The following is a 23259-nucleotide window of genomic DNA, read 5'->3' as shown; positions in this document are numbered from 1 at the left end:
GCGTAAAGTGAGAATGTTGGTAGTACTCACCTCATAGTCACTGACCCGTGTCAATACATATATAGCTCACAATAAATATTTGATGGTGATGGTTGAATGGGTTAATACATCTATAGCTCCCAGTATTAGATGATGACCATGATGACTATGACATCATTAAAATGGGCATGGCCATCAGGAGAAAGTGTAAGGTGTGCAGCAGAGAAGCCACGTGCTTCCTCCCTCTAGCCAAGGCCTCTCTGTGCCTCTCCATAGGATGCCCTTCACCTGCCCCCCAGATGGCTAGGCAGCTCTCCCTCTTAACTGCTCTCCACTCACTTAATTGCCACTGAATCATGGCTGACCTTGGATTGTTTTGATTGGTCTTTCTGGCCTTGATGGTGGAGTCCCAGAAGATAAGAGTAGTGTGTGTTGCTTGCAGCGCTAGAGTCATAGAAGATCTGGGGATGTTTTTTTTTTTCCCCCCGATGGAGGGCCCAGAATTCTGCACAAGATTCTTACACACAAAGTAAGGTGGTTCTTACAAATGGTGAGGAAGGGGGGCTTTGTAGAGACAAGTCTCTGGCATCTAAGGCGAGGATTGTTATTGCTGCTCTAGAGTCTAGCAGTTGCTAGAGTCTTAGGGTTCCTCAGGGTTCTTTATCTCTTTGCAGGGATTTAGCTTCAGGCCGGTGTTAACATAGTTTTTAGGTTTATAAAACCTTGAGCAGACCTAGGGCTTTTCGTACTACAGTGTCCCTGGTGCAGGACATGCATAGCTGCAGAGAGATGTCATGAGCAAGGCTTGGCGATTTGCTGAGACTTTTTAGAGGGGAGAGGAGGAATTGCAGGGGACAGGGAAGAAGGGAGAGAGGGATCATTATACTGCTCATTCTGTTAAGAATCTCACCAAACTGGCCTTCTGGGTTGTTGAAACAGGAAGCCATAGGCAGCATCTGGCGGAAAGATCTACCCAGCCTACTAGTTGAGGATTTTCCTCCCCCCCCCCCCCCCGCCCCCCAAAAGATATAAACTGCCAGGAAAAGCTAACAAAAATTTCAAGGCAAATTTGAAGGAATTAAATTATTCTTAGGCATATTGCCTGGTTTCCAGGCATTTAGGGATATGTAAATTTCCATGTTCTTTAGAGTTCTGTGTCTCATTTGTAACAGAGTACATTAGTACTAAAAATGGGATTTGCTAGTTCTACATTTTCGTGTGAATTTATGCAGTGAATATTTAATTTGATTCTGGATCTGGCAAAAGGAGAGGCTGTCTTCAAACATAACATAGTTTATTTTTCTCATATGCTCTGCTGGCTGCTTTAATTTTTTTTTCCTCTGCCGACTGAAATGCAAAGTAGAATACTACCCCAAATTAATATTCTTGCTACACAAAGATCTCTAGTGTTTGTTTTTGCTTCTTTTAATATGTAACTCTCCTAAGAGCGTTATTGTATTACAGCTAAGAGGCTTTAGCCATGTAAAGTTGAATGCTTTACACTTCTGAATGCCAGTATAACAATTAATCTGTGATTAGGTTTTGCTTCTTAAGATGCCTGCACCGCAGAGTGCCTATAATGTTAAACTTCTAAGGGGTTCCACTCTTGAAAACTTACAAAAGCTCTCTTTGACATAGCACACCGACATTGTGAGGCTATTGTTTTTATTGCTTTATTGTTCAGCCAGCTTAACTGAAACCTTGAGTTTGCTTTTCCTCTTTATGACCAAGATAACCTGGAGAAATGAACGTGGGGCGCATAGTGCGTCCAAGTGCGCGCTGTTCTGTGTTGTTCTAGCGGCAATCCAAGCTGCTTACCGCCTATCTTAAGAGAGTCTCTTGACTCTCCAAGCCCTCTGCCTCCACTAGTTAAAAAAAGAACCTTGCATTTCCTCCTCCACTGAACTGTCTTCATAGAGTGATCTGCAGCAGCTATCTGCTTTCTCTTTATTCCTTAACTCCTTAAAGGCGTGCCGCAAAGTCCACGGGGTCGCAGAGTTGGACACGATTTAGCAACCGAGCAACAACAGATCCTCTATACCATTAGACTAGAGTGGCTTGCTCTGCTCTTCTACTGTGCGTCCACGATGGACGCAGCCCTGGGGTGACCTAGCCCTGCCTATTTTACACTCCCAGAGGCCTCTGCAGGATTTCATCTTAGAGATCACCCTTTTCTACCTGAACCCTCTTACCCCGTATTTCCAGGGCATGGCATTGTCTTCAGACCTTGACTTTCCCATTTCAGCAGCATTCAGTGAGCCTCAATGTTTTGTCCTTGGATTTTTTTTTTTTTTTGACTTTTAATTTCTTTTTTTTCCCTGAGTTCCTTTATTCCACTGAGTTTGCCCATGTCTTATTTGCAGCTGATAACCAAACTTCAGGTGTGTTCCCTGTCCTGAATCACAGACCAGGTTTTCAGCTACTCACACGTGGGTTTGCTTGCATCACTGCTAGCCCACCAAGGCCTCCTGGCTTCCCTTTACCTGATACTGGTATCTACGGTCTTCTCATGAACTCAGGATCAGGCATCCTTTTTGCTCTCTTTCTCTGTTTAAAAAAAAATCATTTTTATTGCTTTTTAATATCAAACAGTAATAACCTTTGGGATAAAGGAGAAAGTGGGAAGGAGAGAGCGTTTTTCCTTTTTATTTTGTACTTTTCTGTACAGTTTATACTTTCTACTTTGCTTTTTTTTGCTTGGAAGGCACCAGCAAAATGACCTAAGTTCTGGTATTATATACTGAATTTTTGTGTCTTTTTTATTTCTTTGCATTACCACATAGTAACATGTTGCTAAACAGACACACAAGTAAATATTTCTCGATTATCTGATGTCATGTATAAATGAGTTCTAAAATAGTGGATGGAGTAGCTGATCTCTAGGCCCCAGTAGTCGGACAGCGCCTTGAACCTTCACTCAGCTCTCGAGGCTGGGAAGAGCCCTTCCTCTTGGCTTCTCTGCAGTCCTGTTCCTCATCTTGCTGTGGTCTCTCTGTCTCCCACACTGGGATGCAGTATCCTAGGCCCGTGTGCTTCTCTCTCTCCATCCATTTTTCAGCACTGCCGTGCCCCCCCACCCCACCACACCTCTTTGTCCCTTTTCAGTTCCCGCCTTTCCACGCCTTCTCCTGCCACTTTGGTTCATGCCCTCATGCCCACTTGCCCAGATGGCTGCAAAATGCCTTGCCTGGCTCTCCTCTTCTGTTTCTATGACAGCGCCTCTCATGCATCAGGATTAGATAGAAATTCTTCACATGTAACCCTGGTCCTGCCCGTCCCCTTTCTCCAAGCCTTTTTCTGGCTCATTGCAGATAGCATTACTCATGAACCCGCCACGAGCATGTGTGGTGTCATACAATCCCTGCTTATCTTTCTAACTCGGATCTGACGCCTCCTCTTTGGCTTCACACATACTGGACTGCCTGTTCTGGCTCTTCCCAGAATGTGACACATGCCTCCTCAGAGCTTCACCTAAGTTCATGCCGCATGTTCTTTCTGTCTTCAGATGCCTGCAGTGAGATGTGGGCTCTCCCCTGCTGGAACTCCCTAGCGTTCAGTCTCTGCTCTCTTAGGACATGTACCTCATGTCACGCTTCCTTGTGTCCCTTCTTGTCTCAGAGATGTTGCCACGTGCCAGCACCCCTCTCAGCCTGCCGAGCATTCTTAGAAAGCAGGGACTGCCTGCCTCCCTCATCTTTGTTGTGTATACCGCGTGAAGCCCAAGTACGCCGGCCCATGTCCGTCTGCCAGATTGGTTAAGTACTTGTTGAATGGCAGTCCAAGTCCAGGATCATGCAGATGGCCCAAGTGTGCTGCTCATTCATAAGTCTTGCTTTCCCTTTGCTAGGTGCAGCTCGCATGTGGCGTGCCACAGTCAATGACAGATGGGCAGTGTGACAAGAGTGTCAGAAAGGATCGGGCCTCGCCGGGGGACTCAGCCTGGAGTCGGCTTGTCGACGAGTCGCTGAAGAGGAAGCTGGTGGGGGGACCGTGGCCACAGAGGAGGAGAGCCTTGACTTCAGTCACACCCTTCATGGAGGACAGATGGACGGCCGGATGGCCAATCACCTCTCCTCCTAAACCTTTGGAGATTGATGCTTTGTCTCCTGCTGGAGGTGTATCAGGAGCCTTCGCACACACTCTGAATTCACTTCCCGGAGAAACGTCAGGGTAGACTGCAGTGTGCAGCCAGCCTCAGCCGTCGCATGGTCTCAGGTCTGCAGCCATGAGTGCCGAGGGGTACCAGTACCGGGCGCTGTACGACTATAAGAAGGAGCGGGAAGAGGACATTGACTTGCACCTGGGGGACATATTGACTGTGAACAAAGGGTCCTTAGTCGCTCTTGGATTCAGTGATGGACAGGAAGCCAAGCCTGAAGAAATTGGCTGGTTAAATGGCTATAACGAGACGACAGGGGAGAGGGGAGACTTTCCGGGAACTTACGTAGAATATATTGGAAGGAAAAAGATCTCGCCTCCCACACCAAAGCCCCGGCCACCTCGACCCCTTCCTGTTGCCCCAGGTCCTTCAAAAACTGAAGCAGACAGTGAGCAACAAGGTCAGTATTGATGAGTGATTGCTTCATGACTCCTTTTTTTTTTTTTAAAGGAAAAGTCTCAGATTGGTTGGGCTGGGCTAAAATGCTCTGGGCAGAAATTGTTTTAGCAGCTTTACTTGAATTTACATGCGGTGCATAAAAGTTGATTAGTTATTACATGGCTAGAAATTTGTGTTTGTGGGGTGGAGAGTTGTTATAAAAATAGGACATGATATATGAGAACCTGTTTAGTGAATGTCTCTGAACATGATTATTAGAGTCACCGTGGAATCAAACACCTATTGCATTCTTATTCGTGTAATTGGTAATGTATATCCAAATAATCATTAGGGGAAAGTAGAGGGTAAGGTTAATGTAAGTATATTTCTTCATGGAAAATGGAGAGAGTAATAAAATGACCACAGAACTCGGCAGAGAGGAAACCAGTGTTTTTATAACCTGATGTCTGCCTCTTGGTTTCTTCTCCAGGAGTACTGGCTGAAGCCGAAACTCAATCCTGTAGTTAGTATAGATGCATAGGGAACCTCTTGCTGCCCGGGTCATGTCGTCTGTTCATGAGAAAAAAAGAAGCCACTGAATGTTTTTCTCAAATGGAAACCACCTTGATCCAAACCCACTCGTGGTTTTTTTTTTTTTCTTCATATATACGTAATTTCATTTATTGATTTTTGGCTGTACTGGGTCTTCATTTTCTCTAGTTGTGGCCAAAGAGGGCTACTCCCTAGTTGCAGTGCTTGGGCTTCTCGTTGTGGTAGCTTCTCATGTTGCAGAGCACGGGCTCTAGGGCACTTGGGCTTTAATAATTGTGGTTCCCCAGGCTCTAGACTGCGGCCTCGCTAGTTGAGGCACATGGACTTAGTTGCTCCGAGGCGTGTGGGATCTTCCCAAATCAGGGACCGAACCCATGTCTCCTGCATTGGCAGCCGGGTTCTTTACAACTGAGCCACCAGGGAAACCCCGAAACCCACTCATTGTTGATGGGAGATGGTCTCCACTTCAGCTCCGAGCACAGCTGTTCCTTAAAGTGTTTCACAGGGACAAGCCTTTTGCTGTTTTGCTGTTAACAGCCTTGTCAAGTCATTTTTTCACTAGTAAATCTCAAGCGTTATTCCCCCTGTATAATCTTTTGCCCACAGACAGAGAAAGGTATGGAAAGATGTGTTTCTAATGGGTGGACTCAACTGCAGTGGTTATTGTCAAGTAAAACTGACTCTGTATTTCTGGATAAGCTCCTGGTACTCTTGTGTCTTCTTTAACATTGACTTATTCTAGTGTAAATGAATGAAGTACCAAGAGTGAAGAAGCAGAATGCAAGGCTAAATAGAATTGTGAATATTTTATAAAAGTCAAGGAACTCACTAAAGATTCTTGAAGAGAAGAGCTTTTCTCTTCCATCCCAACCCAACAGGGATACTTGTTTTATAAACATTATACCATTTGTTAGAAGTAATGCCCAAATGATACATTTAACTTGACAGTTCAAAACAATAGTTCAGAACTGATTTCCTTTAGGATTAATTGGTTTGATCTCCTTGCAGTCCAAGGGACTCTGAAGAGTCTTCTCCAACACAGTTCAGAAGCATCAATTCTTTGGCCCTCAGCTTTCTTTATAGTCCAACTCTCACCATCCATACATCTCTACTGGAAAAACCATAGCTTTGAATAGCCAGACCTTTGTTGGCAAAGTAATGTCTCTACTTTTTAATATGTTGTCTAGGTTTAATATGTATGTCTGGGTCACAGTTTTTCTTCCAAGGAACAAGCATCTTTTAATTTCATGGCTGCAGTCACCATCTGCAGTGCTTTTGGAGCCCAAGAAAATAATGTTGGTCACTGTTTCCATTGTTTCCCCCATCTATTTGCCATGAAGTGATGGGATTGGATGCCATAATTTAATTTTTTGAATGTTGAGTTTTAAGCCAGCCTTTTCACTTTCCTCTTTCACTTTCATCAAGAGGCTCTTTAGTTCCTCTTCACTTTCTGCTATAAGGATGGTGTCATCTGCATATCTGAGGTTACTGATATTTTTCCTGGCAGTCTTGATTCCAGCTTGTGCTTCATCCAGCCCGGCATTTCTCATGATGTACTGTGCATATAAGTTAAAGAAACAGGGTGACAATATACAGCTTTTTTTTTTTTTTTTTTGCTAACACTTTTATTTTCCTATCTTTTTTTTAAATATCAATTTATTTATTTTAATTGAAGGCTAATTACAATATTGTATTAGTTTTGCCATACATTGACATGAATCTGCCACAGATATACATGTGTTCCCTATCCTGAACCTCCCTCCCACCTCCCTCCACATCCCCTCCCTCTGGGTCATCCCAGTGCACTAGCCCTGAGCATCCTGTATTATGCATCGAACCTGGACTGGCGGTCTGTTTCACATACGATAAATATACATGTTTCAATGCCATTCTCCCAAATCATCCTACCCTCGCCCTCTCCCACACAGTCCAAAAGACTGTTCTATACATCTGTGTCTCTTTGCTGTCTCACATACAGGGTTATCGTTACCATCTTCCTGAATTCCATATATATGTGTTATATTGTATTGGTGTTTTTCTTTCTGGCTTACTTCACTCTGTATAATAGGCTCCAGTTTCATCCACCTCATTAGAACTGATTCAAATGTATTCTTTTTAATGGCTGAGTAATACTCCATTGTGTATATGTACCACAGCTTTCTTATCCATTTGTCTGCTGATGGACATCTAGGTTGCTTCCATGTCCTGGCTATTGTAAACAGTGCTGCGATGAACATTGGGGTACACGTGTCTCTTTCAGTTCTGGTTTCCTCAGTGTGTATGCCCAGCAGTGGGATTGCTGGGTCATATGGCAGTTCTATTTCCAATTTTTTAAGGAATCTCCACACTGTTCTCCATAGTGGCTGTACTAGTTTGCATTCCCACCAACAGTGTAAGAGGGTTCCCTTTTCTCCACACCCTCTCCAGCATTTATTGCTTGTAGACTTTTGGATCGCAGCCATTCTGACTGGCATGAAGTGGTACCTCATTGTGGTTTTGATTTGCATTTCTCTGATAATGAGTGATGTTGAGCTTCTTTTCATGTGTGTGTTAGCCATCTGTATGTCTTCCTTGGGTAAATGTCTGTTTAGTTCTTTGGCCCATTTTTTGATTGGGTCGTTTATTTTTCTGGAATTGAGCTGCAGAAGTTGCTTACATATTTTTGAGATTAATTCTTTGTTAGTTTCTTCGTTTGCTATTATTTTCTCCCATTCTGAAGGCTGTCTTTTCACCTTGCTTATAGTTTCCTTTGTTGTGCAGAAGCTTTTAAGGTTAATTAGGTCCCATTTGTTTATTTTTGCTTTTATTTCCAATATTCTGGGAGGTGGGTCATAGAAGATCCTGCTGTGATGTATGTCGGAGAGTGTTTTGCCGATGTTCTCCTCTAGGAGTTTTATAGTTTCTGGTCTTAGGTTGAGATCTTTAATCCATTTTGAGTTTATTTTTGTGTATGGTGTTAGAAAGTGTTCTAGTTTCATTCTTTTGCAAGTGGTTGACCAGTTTTCCCAGCACCACTTGTTAAAGAGATTGTCTTTAATCCATTGCATATTCTTGCCTCCTTTGTCAAAGATAAGGTGTCCATAGGTGCGTGGATTTATCTCTGGGCTTTCTATTTTGTTCCATTGATCAATATTTCTGTCTTTGTGCCAGTACCATACTGTCTTCATGACTGTGGCTTTGTAGTAGAGCCTGAAGTCAGGCAGGTTGATTCCTCCAGTTCCATTCTTCTTTCTCAAGATTGCTTTGGCTATTCCAGGCTTTTTGTATTTCCATACAAATTGTGAAATTATTTGTTCTAGCTCTGTGAAAAATACCATTGGTAGCTTGATAGGGATTGCATTGAATCTATAGATTGCTTTGGGTAGTATACTCATTTTCACTATATTGATTCTTCCAATCCATGAACACGGTATATTTCTCCATCTATTTGTGTCCTCTTTGATTTCTTTCACCAGTGCTTTATAGTTTTCTATATATTGGTCTTCTGTTTCTTTAGGTAGATATATTCCTAAGTATTGTATTCTCTTCATTGGAATTTTTTCCTTAATTTCTCTATTTTCTCATTGTTAGTATATAGGAATGCAAGGGATTTCTGTGTGTTGATTTTATATGCTGCAACTTTCCTATATTCATTGATTAGCTCTAGTAATTTTCTGGTGGAGTCTTTAGGGTTTTCTATGTAGAGGATAATGTCATCTGCAAATAGTGAGAGTTTTACTACTTCTTTTCCAACCTGGATTCCTTTTATTTCTTTTTCTGCTTTGATTGCTGTCGCCAAAACTTCCAAAACTTTGTTGAATAGTAGTGGTGAGAGTGGGCACCCTTGTCTTGTTCCTGATTTTAGGGGAAATGCTTTCAATTTTTCACCATTGAGGATAATGTTTGCTGTGGGTTTGTCATATATAGCTTTTATTATGTTGAGGTATGTTCTTTCTATTCCCGCTTTCTGGAGGGTTTTTATCATAAATGGATGTTGAATTTTGTCAAAGGCTTTTTCTGCATCTATTGAGATAATCATATGGTTTTTATTTTTCAATTTGTTAATGTGGTGTATAATATTGATTGATTTGTGGATATTGAAGAATCCTTTCATCCCTGGGATAAAGCCCACTTGGTCATGATGTATGATCTTGTTAATATGTTGTTGGATTCTGTTTGCTAGAATTTTGTTAGGGATTTTTGCATCTATGTTCATCAGTGATATTGGCCTATAGTTTTCTTTTTTTGTGGCATCTTTGTCAGGTTTTGGTATTAGGGTGATGGTGGCCTCTTTTGGAAGTTTACCTTCCTCTGCAATTTTCTGGAAGAGTTTGAGTAGAATAGGTGTTAGCTCTTCTCTAAATTTTTGGTAGAATTCAGCTGTGAAGCCATCTGGTCCTGGGCTTTTGTTTTTTGGAAGATTTCTGATTATAGTTTCAATTTCCGTGCTTGTGATGGGTCTGTTAAGATTTTCTATTTCTTCCTGGTTCAGTTTTGGAAAGTTGTACTCATATCAGATGAAATAGACTTTAAAACAAAGGCTGTGAAAAGAAACAAAGAAGGACACTACATAATGATCATAGGATCAATCCGAGAAGAAGATATAACAATTATAAATATATATGCACCCAACATAGCACCACAATATGTAAGACAAATGCTAACAAGTATGAAAGGGGAAATTAACAATAACACAATAATAGTGGGAGACTTTTAATACCCCACTCACACCTATGGATAGATCAACTAAACAAAAAATTAACAAGGAAACACAAACTTTAAATGATACAATAGACCAGTTAGACCTAATTGATGTCTATAGGACATTTCATCCCAAAACAATGAATTTCACCTTTTTCTCAAGTGCACTTGGAACCTTCTCCAGGATAGATCACATCCTGGGCCATAAATCTAGCCTTAGTAAATTAAAAAAAATTGAAATCATTCCAAGCATCTTTTCTGACCACAGTGCAGTGAGATTAGTTCTCAATTACAGGAGAAAAACTATTAAAAATTCCAGCATATGGAGGCTGAACAACACGCTGCTGAGTAACCAACAAATCACAGAGGAAATAAAAAAAGAAATCAAAATATGCATAGAAACAAATGAAAATGAAAACATAACAACCCAAAACCTGTGGGACACTGTAAAAGCAGTGCTAAGGGGAAGGTTTACAGCAATACAGGCATACCTCAAGAAACAAGAAGAAAGTCAAATAAGTAACCTAATTCTACACCTAAAGCAACTAGAAAAGGAAGAAATGAAGAACCCCAGGGTTAGTAGAAGGAAAGAAATCTTAAAAATTAGGTCAGAAATAAATGCAAAAGAAACAAAAAGACCATAGCAAAAATCGACACAGCCAAAAGCTGGTTCTTTGAGAGAATAAATAAAATTGACAAACCATTAGCTGTACTCATCAAGAAACAAAGGGAGAAAAATCAAATCAATAAAATTGGAAATGAAAATGGAGAGATCACAACAGACAACACAGAAATACAAAGGATCATAAGAGACTATTATCAGCAACTACATGCCAAGAAAATGGACAACTTGGAAGAAATGGACAAATTCTTAGACAGTATACAGCTTTGATATACTCCTTTACCGATTTGTAACCATTCTGTTGTTCTATGTCCAATTGTAACTGTTGCTTCTTGACGTGCATACAGATTTCTTAGAAGGCAGATAAGGTGGGCTGGTATTCCCATCTCTTTAAGAATTTTCCACATGGTATTCCTATCTCTTTAGGAATTTTCCACAGTTCATTGTCATCCACACAGTTAAAGGCTCTGATGTAGTCAATATAGCAGAAGTAAAGGATTTTCTGGAACTCCTTGCTTTTTCTGTGGTCTGTTGGTTGTTGGCAATTTGTGTTGGCTCAGATGGTAAAGAAACTGCCTCCAGTGCTGAAGATCCAGTTTCGATCCCTGGGTCAGGAAGATCCCCTGGAGATGGGAATGGCTGCCCCCTGGAGTATTCTTGCCTAGAGAATTCCATGGACGGAATTCTATGGGCTGTAGTCCATGGAGTCACAAAGAGTCAGGCACAACTGAGCGACTTTCACTTCATTTTCATTTGTCGCAGTTTGAGACTTCCCTGGTGGCTCAGATGGTAAAGAATCTGCCTGCAATGCAAGAGACCCAAGTTCGATCCCTGGGTTGGGAAGATCCTTTGGAGAAGAGAATGGCTACCCACTCTAGTATTCATGGCTGGAGAGTTCCATGGACAGAGGAGCCTGGTGCATATAGTCCTCTGTAGGGACAGAGGACCCTACAGTCCATAGGGTTGCAGAGAGTCGAACACGACTAAGTGACTAAGCATGCACACAATACGAAAGATTACAAAATCATAAAAATATCTGAGTTGGAGTAGAAAAGATTATTTAACAGGTGGAAAGGGGTGCCTTGCCAAGGTTAGGGACAAAAATTTTGTAAAAATAACTGCTAAACAAAAATTGCGTTTGATATCTACTGTCAGGTGTAACTTCATTTGATTATAGCATATGGAGAAGCCAGTTATTCCTTAAAAATAATTTTCTCTTTGTAAAATATAAAATATTTTATAATGCTTTCTTTCTCATGTACTATGGTAACAATTGAGATTTTTAACAGCTTTTTCTTTTTTTTTAATGTATAGAAAGTTAGAGTAAAATAAAAAATTTTAACAGAGTTTAATAAGAAAGAGATACATAATGTGCACTAAAGTACAGAGCAGGCCTGAATATAAATGAGAAACTAGGAGCCATTGAAAGGTTGAAAAGGTAGTATGGGGAGGTTGGGTAGGGAGCTGAGATGCTAAATATTAGATTTTCTAGAAACGTTAATCTGAATGTTAATGTCTTCTGAAGAGGATTCAGCAGCTCATGCTAGTTGCACGTCAGGTTGATAGGGAAAACAGTTGTAAGGACAGGTTTGTTGGAACCTGTGGGACTCTAATTTCTTTTGCCTAAGCGTGTGTTTATTTTTTGAAAAGTGTTTTCAGGGACAAATTATGTGAAGGTGAGAAAGGATGGTTCTTTTCTTACTGTAATTGAATTCGTTGGCCTTTTTTCCGTTTTTACTCCACCTGACTTAGCCTGTTTTTCAGGTTTGACTGTCTTTATTTTATTGAGGAGGTACCCCTGTGACATGCAGGTCTCTTTTGTGGAAGGAGTATCCTGGGGATGGTGGGCACGGCACCCCTGCTTGGAATAAAAGGAGGCCGCTGGGACGTGCCTTTAAGACCCCTCACTGCCTACCCTCTTTGTAAAAGGAAGTTGTCCTTAAACTCTGCCCACAAGTAGAATCTGTGTGAGAAGTTCCCCCTTAGATAACAACATGCTTTCCCCACTTTTCTTGTATGTTCCTAGAAATAAAGCTGTCATGTTTCACTTTGGGGAGGAAAAGAGGGTCACAAACCTATTTGAAGATCTGGCACCCAGTTCCTCTCAGGACAATGTGCCATTCAGCTATCTGGTTCGCGTGCAGTTTTCTTAGTAAGTGCTGGCCTGTTTGGATTGAGTTTCTATACTTGATAACCTTGTGTTTCTTGGAGTTTAAATGATCTGAGTGCCTATTCTGTGCCAGAAAGCAGGGATGAAAGATGAAGTCAGGACCTGAGAGAGATGGCGTGCCCTCTGATGCACTTTGCAGCCCCCCTTAAGCCCCTTTCCCACCTTGCGCTCTGCTTGGACACCCTCTTAGCTGACCTACTCTCCACTCTTTGCTTAAAGCTTTCTTCTCAAGGAGACTGGCTCTGCCTACCTCAGTCTCACGTGGCAGCCTTCCTCTCCGCTTTGGCAAAGCATTTATCATCTAACTTACTACAGAATTTACTTGCTGTGTCCTTTGTTTATTTTCTGCTCCCTCGGGTAGACTATAAGCCCCGTGAGGGCAGAGCAGTCTCTATTGTCCCAACAGTGCTGTGGGTGCTCAGCAGGGGGACAGATGCTTGCTGTTGAAATGTATCATCTAACTGGTTCACAGCCCACGTTACTGTGGAAATGAGCCATATGCTTTGTATGTCAAGTCTGTTGTAGCCCATTTCTGTTTTTAGACATCATGGTTTATTGTGCATGCACATCATTCACATCTGAGGGATCTTGCAGCCTTGGCCTCGACTGTTGCCTGGTGGTCTGTAAAACTGTTATTTTTTTATCCCATTTCCTAGGACTGGTAGTTCTGCTGGCAGGAAAGCTTGTGGAGCTGAGAGTGGGCTCTGTCAGCCACTTAAGCAAAGTGAATAGAACTTGTGTCAAGATCAGCAAGTGTCCTCAGGAACAGATTTTATGCCCTCACTCCCCATCTTTTATCTCCTCTTTGCATGGAAGCTAAAATTGCGGCTATGAGCAGCACATTTCATTTCCGCAAAACCCAGTCAAACCCTGTTTTACCCTCTCTGAAGAGAACCTCTTCCCTGCCTGGTGCAGGTAATGGGTGTGCACAGTGGATGGGACATGTGAGCTCTTGAAAAGCCATCCCTCCACCCTCTCTGCATCAGGCTGCTTGCACGGGACATGGCATTCCCATAAACACAGCCCTCTTCAACCATGCTGCCATATTTCCCCTGACACAAGGAAATGAGTTGATGGAAGTGGGGATTTAGGGATAAGAGAATCAAGAGAATCAAAATGTGTTTGAAATTTCAGATAGCATCCACTGGGGCTATTTCTCGAGACAGTCTTCTGCAGTCCTTTAATTAAAGTCACGCTAATGTGGAATATTTAGACTAGCGAGATTCCAGGACCACAGCAGTTTGTAGAGGATGTTGAAATCCGCTAGCCTGAGTGATCACTTAGGAATCTGAGTTCATCCCCACCTCCATCCCCCATCCACACACTCCTCCCCCAGCTCCTACTTTGGACTCTCACAGTGGGTCCCAGCTGGTCCCACATATAAAACATAAAGCACACATTTGGTGTGGCTTATTTTAAACTTTGATCAAAATTCTTTCTAAACAGAAAAGGAGAAAAGCCTGCAGCTTGTGTTTGCTTTCACGGTCTCCCCAGGCACGTGATTTTTCCATTTTTCACACTCAGCATTTGTGTGTCCCTTCACGGCTGTCGTTCCCTGTCTGGGAAGCCAGCTGTAATAAATCACATAAATCAGCTACACTACACAGAGGTCACAGAGGATGGCGACCTGATCCCAAATTATACACCTCTGCTGAGCCCCGTGGTAGAACGTACTGCTGTTACCCACAGAAATGGTACCCGTGAAAATAGTTTGCTGTGCCTCACGAATTCCTGCCTCATGAATTCTGTTTTAGTTCAGAATCTGCTTTCTCACAACTTTCCTCACCTTTTCTCCTGCTTAAGTGAGACTTTGCTGTGATGCGGGAGGACTGTGGTTAACCACCAGTGATGGGGTGAGACCTTTCACTTTGGTGCTGACTCCCTGTTTTTCATCAGTCACTCTGCTTTGGGGAGCAAGCAGGCCTGGTTATAGGATATTTGAAGATCAGGGCCTTGGTGTCCTGTCTTTAACTTCTGACCAATCAGAAAAAAATCAGAACAATAGAAAATTTTACCCAGATATTAATATATAAGTAGTTTTTTTGTGGGGCGGGCGGGAGCGTGGATATCTTAGTTCCCTGACCAGAGATTGAACGGTGGGCTCCAGCAGTGGAAACACCCAGTCCTAACCACTGGACTGCCAGGGAATTCCCAATATATGTGTTTGCTCTTTGTGTTTTAGTAAGAAGAGAAAAGTGCTGATGAAAGATGTCAATGTAATTGATTAAAGAGCAGGCCTGGGTGAGGGGGGAATGTGATAATCATTTTTGATAAAATCAGGTGAGCCTAACCACTTCTCTCATGATAGAATATATCACTCAGGCATTTAGTTACATATTAGAACACAGTTCTCTCTCTCAGAAGCACCAGTGTTTCTACTGAATTCTCTAATTTTAAGATGTTGTCCCTGTTAAATTTATTTATTTAGTTTCCCTGGAGGAAGTAACCCTAATTAACAATTTCCGTATCTATGGTTATTTGAAAAGGAAATTGACGAGAAGAGAAAGGATTCTCACCTTTGCTGCTTTTTAGCAGGAAGGTTCCACCCGGAGCTGACCCAGCCGCGTTAGAAACTTGCAGGCCACCCCGAGGTGAGAAGGAGCCGGAAGCTCCCCTCTCCCAGGTGGAAATGAGCTGGACTCTCTCCTCTTCAGCTAGAGAATTTAGAACTCCTCCCTCCTTCTTCCAGTGTGTTATTAGACGAGAAGGTCTTGATACTCTCTTTCCTGGAGCTTCCGTGACAGCTAAGTTCAGGGTTACAGATAAGACATTCGAGGAAAAGCTTTCCTCCCAGGCTACCATGGCCTGTGTCATTTAGAATCTCAGCTGTAGTATGAACATTATTATTACTTTTTACTTAAGTAAAATTAATATTATTTACTTTTTACTTACTTTATTTCAGAGGCTTTTATTAAGGCTACTGGCTCTACAGGTTTCATTCCCTGTTCTTTTTTCCAAAATGGGTAAAGGGTCCCATGTCTGTATCTGTGCAACCCAGCAAAGCCCTCCCACTTCTGATTCAAGCAGGAGCTGTGTGAGTGGAGTGATCCTGTTTTGTTTACTAGCAACCTAGCTAATGTTAATGTTCTGATACAGTTTTCTTTGTCGTGAAAGTAGAAGGCTGTATGTTAAAAGTGTTTCTGTTTTAACTTTTTAGCTTAGTTGTCAATAGATCGTTTGATAACTTTGATGTCAGTCTTTTCTGGTTTCTCAGTGAACGCATCTTTGTCTAAAACAGGCAAAATTCTGAATTCTGATTAATAAGCACTTTTTCAGTAAGTCAGAGTTTGAGAAAATAAACATTCAAAATTCTGAAATTTAGCGACACATGGCACCTTATATGCTAAGTAGCTTCCCGAAAGGGGAGAATATGGTACCTCTGGCAAATAAGAATACCAAGTATTAGATGCTATTTACATATCCATGTTTTTCTTAGTAAAACAAAACAGATGTTAGCAGTACAGCTGGCTGTTGCATATTTGTGTATTTTTGTTGCTAACAAATTTCCATGAGGAAGGGCATAAAATTGGTTTGAAGGCTAAAATGGGAGAAAATAAGTTGATACTTTAACTAGAAATGAGAAGCATAATTACATAATGGATTATATCTTATTTTTTGAGGTCTTCATTGAATTTATAGCATTCAATATCAAAACAGTGTTTTCAGCGTTCAATGAAACTAATCTAAATAGAGGAGGTCAGAGTGAACTAGAAATTGGCTTTATTTTAATTACTCGGTACAGCTCCCTAAAATGTCAAGTTTAATGGAATGTTAGCATACTTTATATAGTAAATGTGTTATTCCTAGTTACTAATTTATATAAAAGACTGATTTGCATCTGCTATGATAATTGCATGCAGTATGCATTTTTTAAATGTTCTGATAAGACATAACTTTGCAGTTAAAAACAAAACGGGCATGCAGAAGATCTTTGTTTCATTTTTATATGCAGAATTTTGTCCTCCTGACTTTATGCGACCTAAAGTTTGGCTGTCATTTTCCTGAATACCTTCTCTCCTCTGTTTCTTGCTTGGGGGTGTTTGCATTCATCTATTTTGTCTGTTCTCGGTTGGCTGCTTGTGTTATGCAGTACCTATAGATCCTTCTGTCCTGTCACAATCTGACGCAGACTAAACTTAGCACTGCGAGTTCCTTACACTCTATTGTAGGAGACTATTTGTAATTTGATGATCAAATCTGATAAACAAGATGGTGAAGATGTAGGCATATGTGAAATAGAAATCCCTATGATATATTATTGGAATCAAAAATTCCACTCAGCTTTGCTTCCTGTAAATTATGTAACCCTTCTTATCTCAGTGGTCTCTACTTGTAAAATAAGAAGTAGATGCTGGATCTTTTGAGTTCTTGCTATATTTTTATTTTAACCTCTTAGTGACACTTGACCAGTGAAAGTTTCTCCATTCCTGTTTATAAGAATTGTTGGGCAACCAAAACCCAGAAAATGTAAGTTCTTACTAGTAGTGTTTCCCCAGTAATGCAAACCGAGACTTCCCTGGACCTCCAGTGGTTAAGACTCCATCACTTCCTGTGCATGGGGCAAAGGTTCAGTCCTTGGTCAGGGAACTGGGATCTCACATGCTGAAGGACGCAGCCAAAAAATGTATGTGTGTGTGTGTTAGTTGCTCAGTCGTGTCTGACTCTTTGCAACCCCATGGACTGTAGCCTGCCAGTTTCCTCTGTCCATGGAATTCTCCAGGCAAGAATACTGGAATGGGTTGCCATTCCCTTCTCCAGGGAATCTTTCCGAACCAAGGATCAAGTCCGGGTCTTTCCTGCAATGGAGGCAGATTCTTTACCATATGAGCCACCAGGGAAGCCCCTGCCAAGAAATAAAAATAATAATAACAATAGTGTAACCCAGAAGCTAGAAGAGAAAATAAGGAAGGAACTCAGAGAAATAAACAAGGACAGTTGAGCAGATGTGCTCACGTGACCTCACGCAAGATCTGATTGCAGGTCTGTACTTGGGATGATGTGGGATTGTTGCTAATGAAAGTGCCAAATTGGTCCCAAGTTTTTGCAGATCTATGTACTATATGATTTTAAGATCTGTTTCACCAGTGTGAGAATTTATGCTCTACCTTTATCGCTGGCATCAAAATTGGTTTGGGAGTCTTCCCATTTTACACATTGCAGTTCATCAGCGAGTTAAAAGACATTGATGGAATGCCTCCCTTGGCCTGTGTCTGTGTGGCATAACTGCATTTGTTGACGTGATATGTGATCAGAGCTCCTAGGGATTTTTCTAGTGGGTTTTTTGTTAAATTTTCCAAGGCAGGAGGTGATGTTTATAACATTTGCCTATTCAAGTTTTAAAGATTTATTTAGACTTCTTCCAGTTTATGAGATAGACATATTAAAATATCTACCCAAGAGAATAATACTCTTGCATAAGTGTTAGGTGAGTGTGCATTGTAAAATTAGAGGGACTGCTGGGGGGTCAGTGTTCTCTCCCAGACTTTAACTGCACAGTGCCCTCAGGCTCAGAGCGTGGGACCACCGCCACAGCAAGAGAAAGGCAGCATTGGTTCCCACTGGCTACTGTGTTTTGGAAAATGCAGTTTTCAAAATGACCTGAGGTTGTTCATAGAATAACCTATTGTGAATCTGCACTAAACCACTAGTGGCTTTATTTTTATTCTTTAAAAATTTTTTCTAATGTTTAAGAATGTTGCTTCTTTTATCAGTAAATAATTCATTTGAAATTTCTTTCTATTCCTGTGTCTTAACTATGGAAATGTCATTGAATATTTGTAACATTGTTAATTTATAATTTCAGATTATTTTACAGCATGGTTAACTTAGGTCTTGCCATGTTTCTTCCAGGAGCAAAAAGTAAATTTTCCATTTTCAAAGGAGAGAGGTTCAAAGAAGTTAGAGCAAGATGTGATTTTTATTGGTAAATAATTGCTCAGTGATTATCTACAGGGTACCAAGGAATGAGATGTAATGAATTTAGTTATCAAAGTATACATTAGAGTCATTGTCCCATGTTTCCCCATGTATTTATTTAAATACTGAAAATGGCTTTTTCAAAATACACTCTAAAAATTTGCTGACTTAACAGTTTGCTAAGCATTCTGCTAGGCATTTTAAAGACATTTTTCCTTTGATCCTTATAGCCACCCTGCAAATATGGCATTATTATAACCATTTCCCAGATTAAGAAACTAAAGCTCAAATGATTGTATAAATATTTGAAAGGGGGGCTCCCTAAAAGGAGCATTCAGAGGTTCAGGAACACTCCAGCAGGCAGTTGGGTGGGTCTCGTGAAGCAGTCTTTTGTGGCGTTACCAGTAACTGAAGAAGTCATTTCTGCTTTTTGGGTGGTCTGTAATTATGTGTATTTAATCTGTTAAGTTTAATTGGCTGTTACATTCATACAGTCACACAAATTATCTTATTTTACCTACAACTTACAGAGTTTTCTTATGTTGCTAAAAATATGAAAGAGTTGAGTCGCAAAGAGACTGATAATGGATAAGGCCATGAACCTGAAACCAAGTTTGGGGTTACATGTGTGTATGTGCAGTTTTTGATAAGTGATTAGTTGGAAGAAGTTAAATGTCTGCCTCAAATGTTTCCCTGAGCTCTACATTTTCTGACTTCTGATTCAAAATTGAGTCATTTTGGCTAAAATTGAGCACAGGCTGGTTATTACCTGCTTCTTAGAAGCCCAAAGCTGAGGATATTCAGCATAAAAATTATGTGTTTTGGTGTGTGGATAGCAGCTGCTTAAAATTCCTGATTATAAGAAATCTCAAATGAAATCAAGTGAATATGAAGTCTCGTACCTGAGTTCTGTCAAAATTAGCAATAAATGCCATTTTTAGAGTTTGGCTAAATAAATTCCTTTGAATGTCAAATTTTATTTCTCAGGAATGTTAGTCACTGCCAAGTTTATAACATAAACATCGTGTTTTTGTTACCTGAATTCCGACGACAAGAGGGTAGATGAGGGCAAGTGAAAGGCTCAGGTGAATTTTATTTCTAGGTGTTTAATTTAAAAGGACACTGTGACATTACACAGAGAAAGTCTTTCTAGGGATATGAGTGCCAGTAAAAATTCTTGGATGCTTTTATTTTTGATTATTATTAATTTTTTCAATTAAAAAGGAAACTTGTTAAAAGTTTTCTGATTTAAAAAGGTGTCTGCCAGGTAGTCCTGACATGCTTCTCGCTGGAGTCTCTAAGAAGGTAGAGAAAAGCCCTTACATTCTAAACAGTTATAAAAACTAGAACTAGCTGGAGTAGTGTCTGCTGTAAACCAAACGGAACTGGGTTTAAAAATAATGGGCAGAATAAGTTTTGACACCTAAAAATAGGTAGGGAGAGCCATGTCCTTGCTGACTCTGCCTGTAATTCAGAAAGAGCCTCCTAGCAGCTGTCCCCAGAATGCTCTTCCCTTCCTCTTTCTAATCTCCTCCAACAGTGCCTTTTTATTCAGTGGAAGGTCATAACTCAGAAAATAACCAGGCAGAGCTGGGGGTGGGGTGGGTAGGGGCTGTATTACTGTTACATCCTGAGAATCTTACTCCATGAAAGTCAAGTGCTGGAGGTCGGGTAGAGTTAGAGCTGTGTTTCCTGAGGGTTTGAGTATTGTTTGAGTCCACCATCATTTAGAGCTTCAGAAAGCCTTGGCAGTAAAGGTTGGAGAAGGTTTGCTTTCAGCAAAACTATATTGGAATGAAAATCACATTGGAAATTGGCCTGGGAACTATTCAGCTCAACTTGCCCACTAGCTCTTGGTCTGAAGCCAGCACGCATGTGGATCAGCAGTAGCTCAGAGCAAACACCAGGGCTAGGCAGATATCTCCCTGTATAATGACCAATAAATAGGAGGGGGAAAATAGCTGAAAAACATTGCTTTGTAAAGGAAAGGCGAGATCATAGCGAAGATTGAAGGAAGAGCAGACCGCCAAACAGTGGCCCAAATGAAAGAGGAGCAGAAAGCAGTTAGATGATAATGAGCTAAAAAGAATTAGATGGGATGAAATGAGAGTGAAACCATTAAGAAAAAATTGTAAAGAAATTAAGAATGCTGTATAGCGCGTTAAAATCTGTAGGGGATGGCAATAAAGAATAGAATTAACACTACTGAAAGTAAAATTAATGTCGTGGAGGAGAAACTCAAAGCTCTTCCAGAGTCCAAAGAGAGAATAAAGAAGATTGTAGATGCATTGTGGAAAGATACAACCTGGGGATTTTAAGTGTTGATAAATGAGAAAGAACTAAGTCATATCAAATGGAAAAAAAACAAATATAAGAATAAGCCTGTGTGTATTTTGTGCTGATTTGAAAGTGTTGCTCACATTGTTCAGATAAGATCAATGAAAGGCCACCTCTAGATACGTTTTGACAATTAAAAAAATTTTGTTTAAGAATACTATCAAACATCTTGCCAAAATATCTGCTTAACTATCACAAACCCAAGTTCAGGCTTCCTTCTCTTTTGTACCAGTAAAGCCAAGGTGGTGGATGGAGTTTTGAGGAAGAAAAATTTTGACGCAAGACCTCAGTGTGTTGCCTACTTATATATCATGTGGAAGGAATTGAGAGGTGTTCTCTGATAATCAAGAACTCAGGGAGATACTTTCAACTTCTCATGTCAGGAGGGTGAACTTCAAAATTGCCATTTCATTAAGTTTTATAATTAGAAAAGCATAGATTGAAAAGCAATTCATTTTGATTATCTTAAAAATAATTAGCTGAAGAGTAAAACTGTAAGATATATTTTTTCCAAATACCTAGGCATATTTATTAAAAAAACAACTAGACACAAAGAGCAAAACTATTATTGACATGGAGAAAATGTTTACCGTGTATGAAAATTTAAAGAAATACATATATCAACACATATATACATACAGAAATACAAAATTCAATTTGTTACCTACCTATATTTGTGTGTTCAACAAATACTTGTTTTGTGTCAGATGCTATTCTAACATTTTGCTACATTGACATGTTACTTTTCATTAGGTGTCATGACATTGGCCTTAATGTTTTACCTGCTCTAAAGATAAAGAAATTAAAAAGCTTAGTTAATGGCCCGTAGTCACATAGTTTATGCAGGAGTTAGGGTTTGACCCCAGCCGTGTGACTTTGGACCCAGCTTTCTTTCTTTCTTTCTATCTGGCTGTACTGGGTCTTCGTTGCTGTGTGCAGTCTTCCTCTAGTTGCTGGGAGTGGGGTCTCGTTGCAGTGGCTTCTCTTGTCGCGGAGCACAGGCTCTACAGTGTGTGGGCCTCGGTAGTTGGAGCACACAGGCTCAGTAGTTGGGGCTTGAGGGCTCCAGAGTGTGGGCTCAATAGTTACCACTCACCAGCTTAGCTGCTGCGCAGCATATGGAATCTTCCTAGATCAGGGATTGAACCCGGGTCCCCTGCATCGACAGGCAGATGAACGCTGAGCCACCAGGGACGTCCTGACCCAGCATTAGTAAGTGACGGTGTGACACAGTGATGCACGCTTGGGCAGGGTTGTTTGTGCTGTGTGACACTACTGTGTTTCTGGCCACGGTCTCCCAGCCAGGAGGACAGATCATCTCCTGGTTTGCCAGTGACCTATGCTGTGGTCTGATATGGGGGGGGGGGAAAGGAGTTAACCAGGTTTTTCCATTCTCAGGCAATAGACCCAAGAACATCTAAAGAGAATGAAACAAATGCACGAGTTACTCTTGGGTCCAGCAAAAGGACCTCATCGGAACAGACTGGGAAGAGGTGATTAGTTTTAAGGGGCAGTCCTTCCCTCGGCAGTTGGAAGCTGTGGGGCTTGTTAAATGGTTAAAATACTAACCTTTGCATCAGCCCTCACTTGGCTAGGGTTTCTCAAAACGTTTTATATATCTATATCCATAGATATGTTGTTATATATATTATATATATACATAGATATATAAAACAAAAGATAAATTTATAAAATGGTATAACTAACACATAATCATGCATGTATGTAACATGTATACATGTATATACATGCATGCATGTATATAATGTAACATACATTATTATATAAAGTTATAATTTATGTGTTTAATAACATTTATGTAGACAATGTTTATGTAAACATCTATCTGCTAGTGCAGTATGTAAGGCAATATAGGAAAGTCATTGTTGGGTTGATTATGCAAATATAATTGATCTGCTGTTTCACTAAAACAGGCTTGAAAGGATTGAAAGCTCACTCTAACTCGCTACTTTCCTGACCATCACTCTGCAGTTACATGCACAGTTATATTGTAACTGTCATTTGTGGTCTAATCTTCCCCTCAAGGGAAGCTTGAGAAACCTGGTCAGCTTTAACATTTAGAGGAAGTTTAAACACACTGGAACATGAAATGTACAGTTGTTTAGGTTAAAACTCCGTTTCTTGTCAGATCACATGTATCCAGCTCTTCTGTGATTAGAGTCATCTGACTTTGACCTGAATTAAGGAAGGGCCTCGCAAGACACACAAATGTTTGCTCTTGTTTGCTTTGCCAGCTTCCGGAGACTGTGCAGTGGGCTGAGACCTCTGCTTATCTGAAGGCAGTGTGGCCACATAAAGCAGTTGTCACTGGTTAACTGTTTTCATCCCCTGAGCTGCTTTGGGTGAATTTCAGCCTAGTAACTACATCCCTTTAATATTTTCAATAATTTATATTCTTTAAGAGTGAAGATATTTATGGGATTTTTTTTTTTTTTTTTTGAGGGG

At 40.7% G+C, this 23259-nt stretch overlaps 1 protein-coding gene across 2 annotated transcripts in view; it reads left to right on the top strand.

Moving 5' to 3' along the window:
* The window catches only part of PIK3R1 (phosphoinositide-3-kinase regulatory subunit 1), a 95440-nt gene that overhangs the window by 7046 nt on the left and 65135 nt on the right, over positions 1-23259 (top strand). For both annotated transcript variants that reach the window (XM_019982764.2, XM_070774584.1), the window contains exon 2: positions 3827-4538. In XM_019982764.2, the coding sequence (XP_019838323.2) occupies positions 4205-4538 (334 nt within the window). In that variant the 5' untranslated portion in view covers positions 3827-4204. The remainder of the gene's footprint in view (positions 1-3826; positions 4539-23259) is intronic.

This window comes from Bos indicus, chromosome 20 (assembly GCF_029378745.1).
Source record: "Bos indicus isolate NIAB-ARS_2022 breed Sahiwal x Tharparkar chromosome 20, NIAB-ARS_B.indTharparkar_mat_pri_1.0, whole genome shotgun sequence".
NCBI lineage: Eukaryota > Metazoa > Chordata > Mammalia > Artiodactyla > Bovidae > Bos > Bos indicus.
Note: the sequence above shows the minus strand (reverse complement) of the source record. Positions and strands in the feature narration are given on the sequence as shown.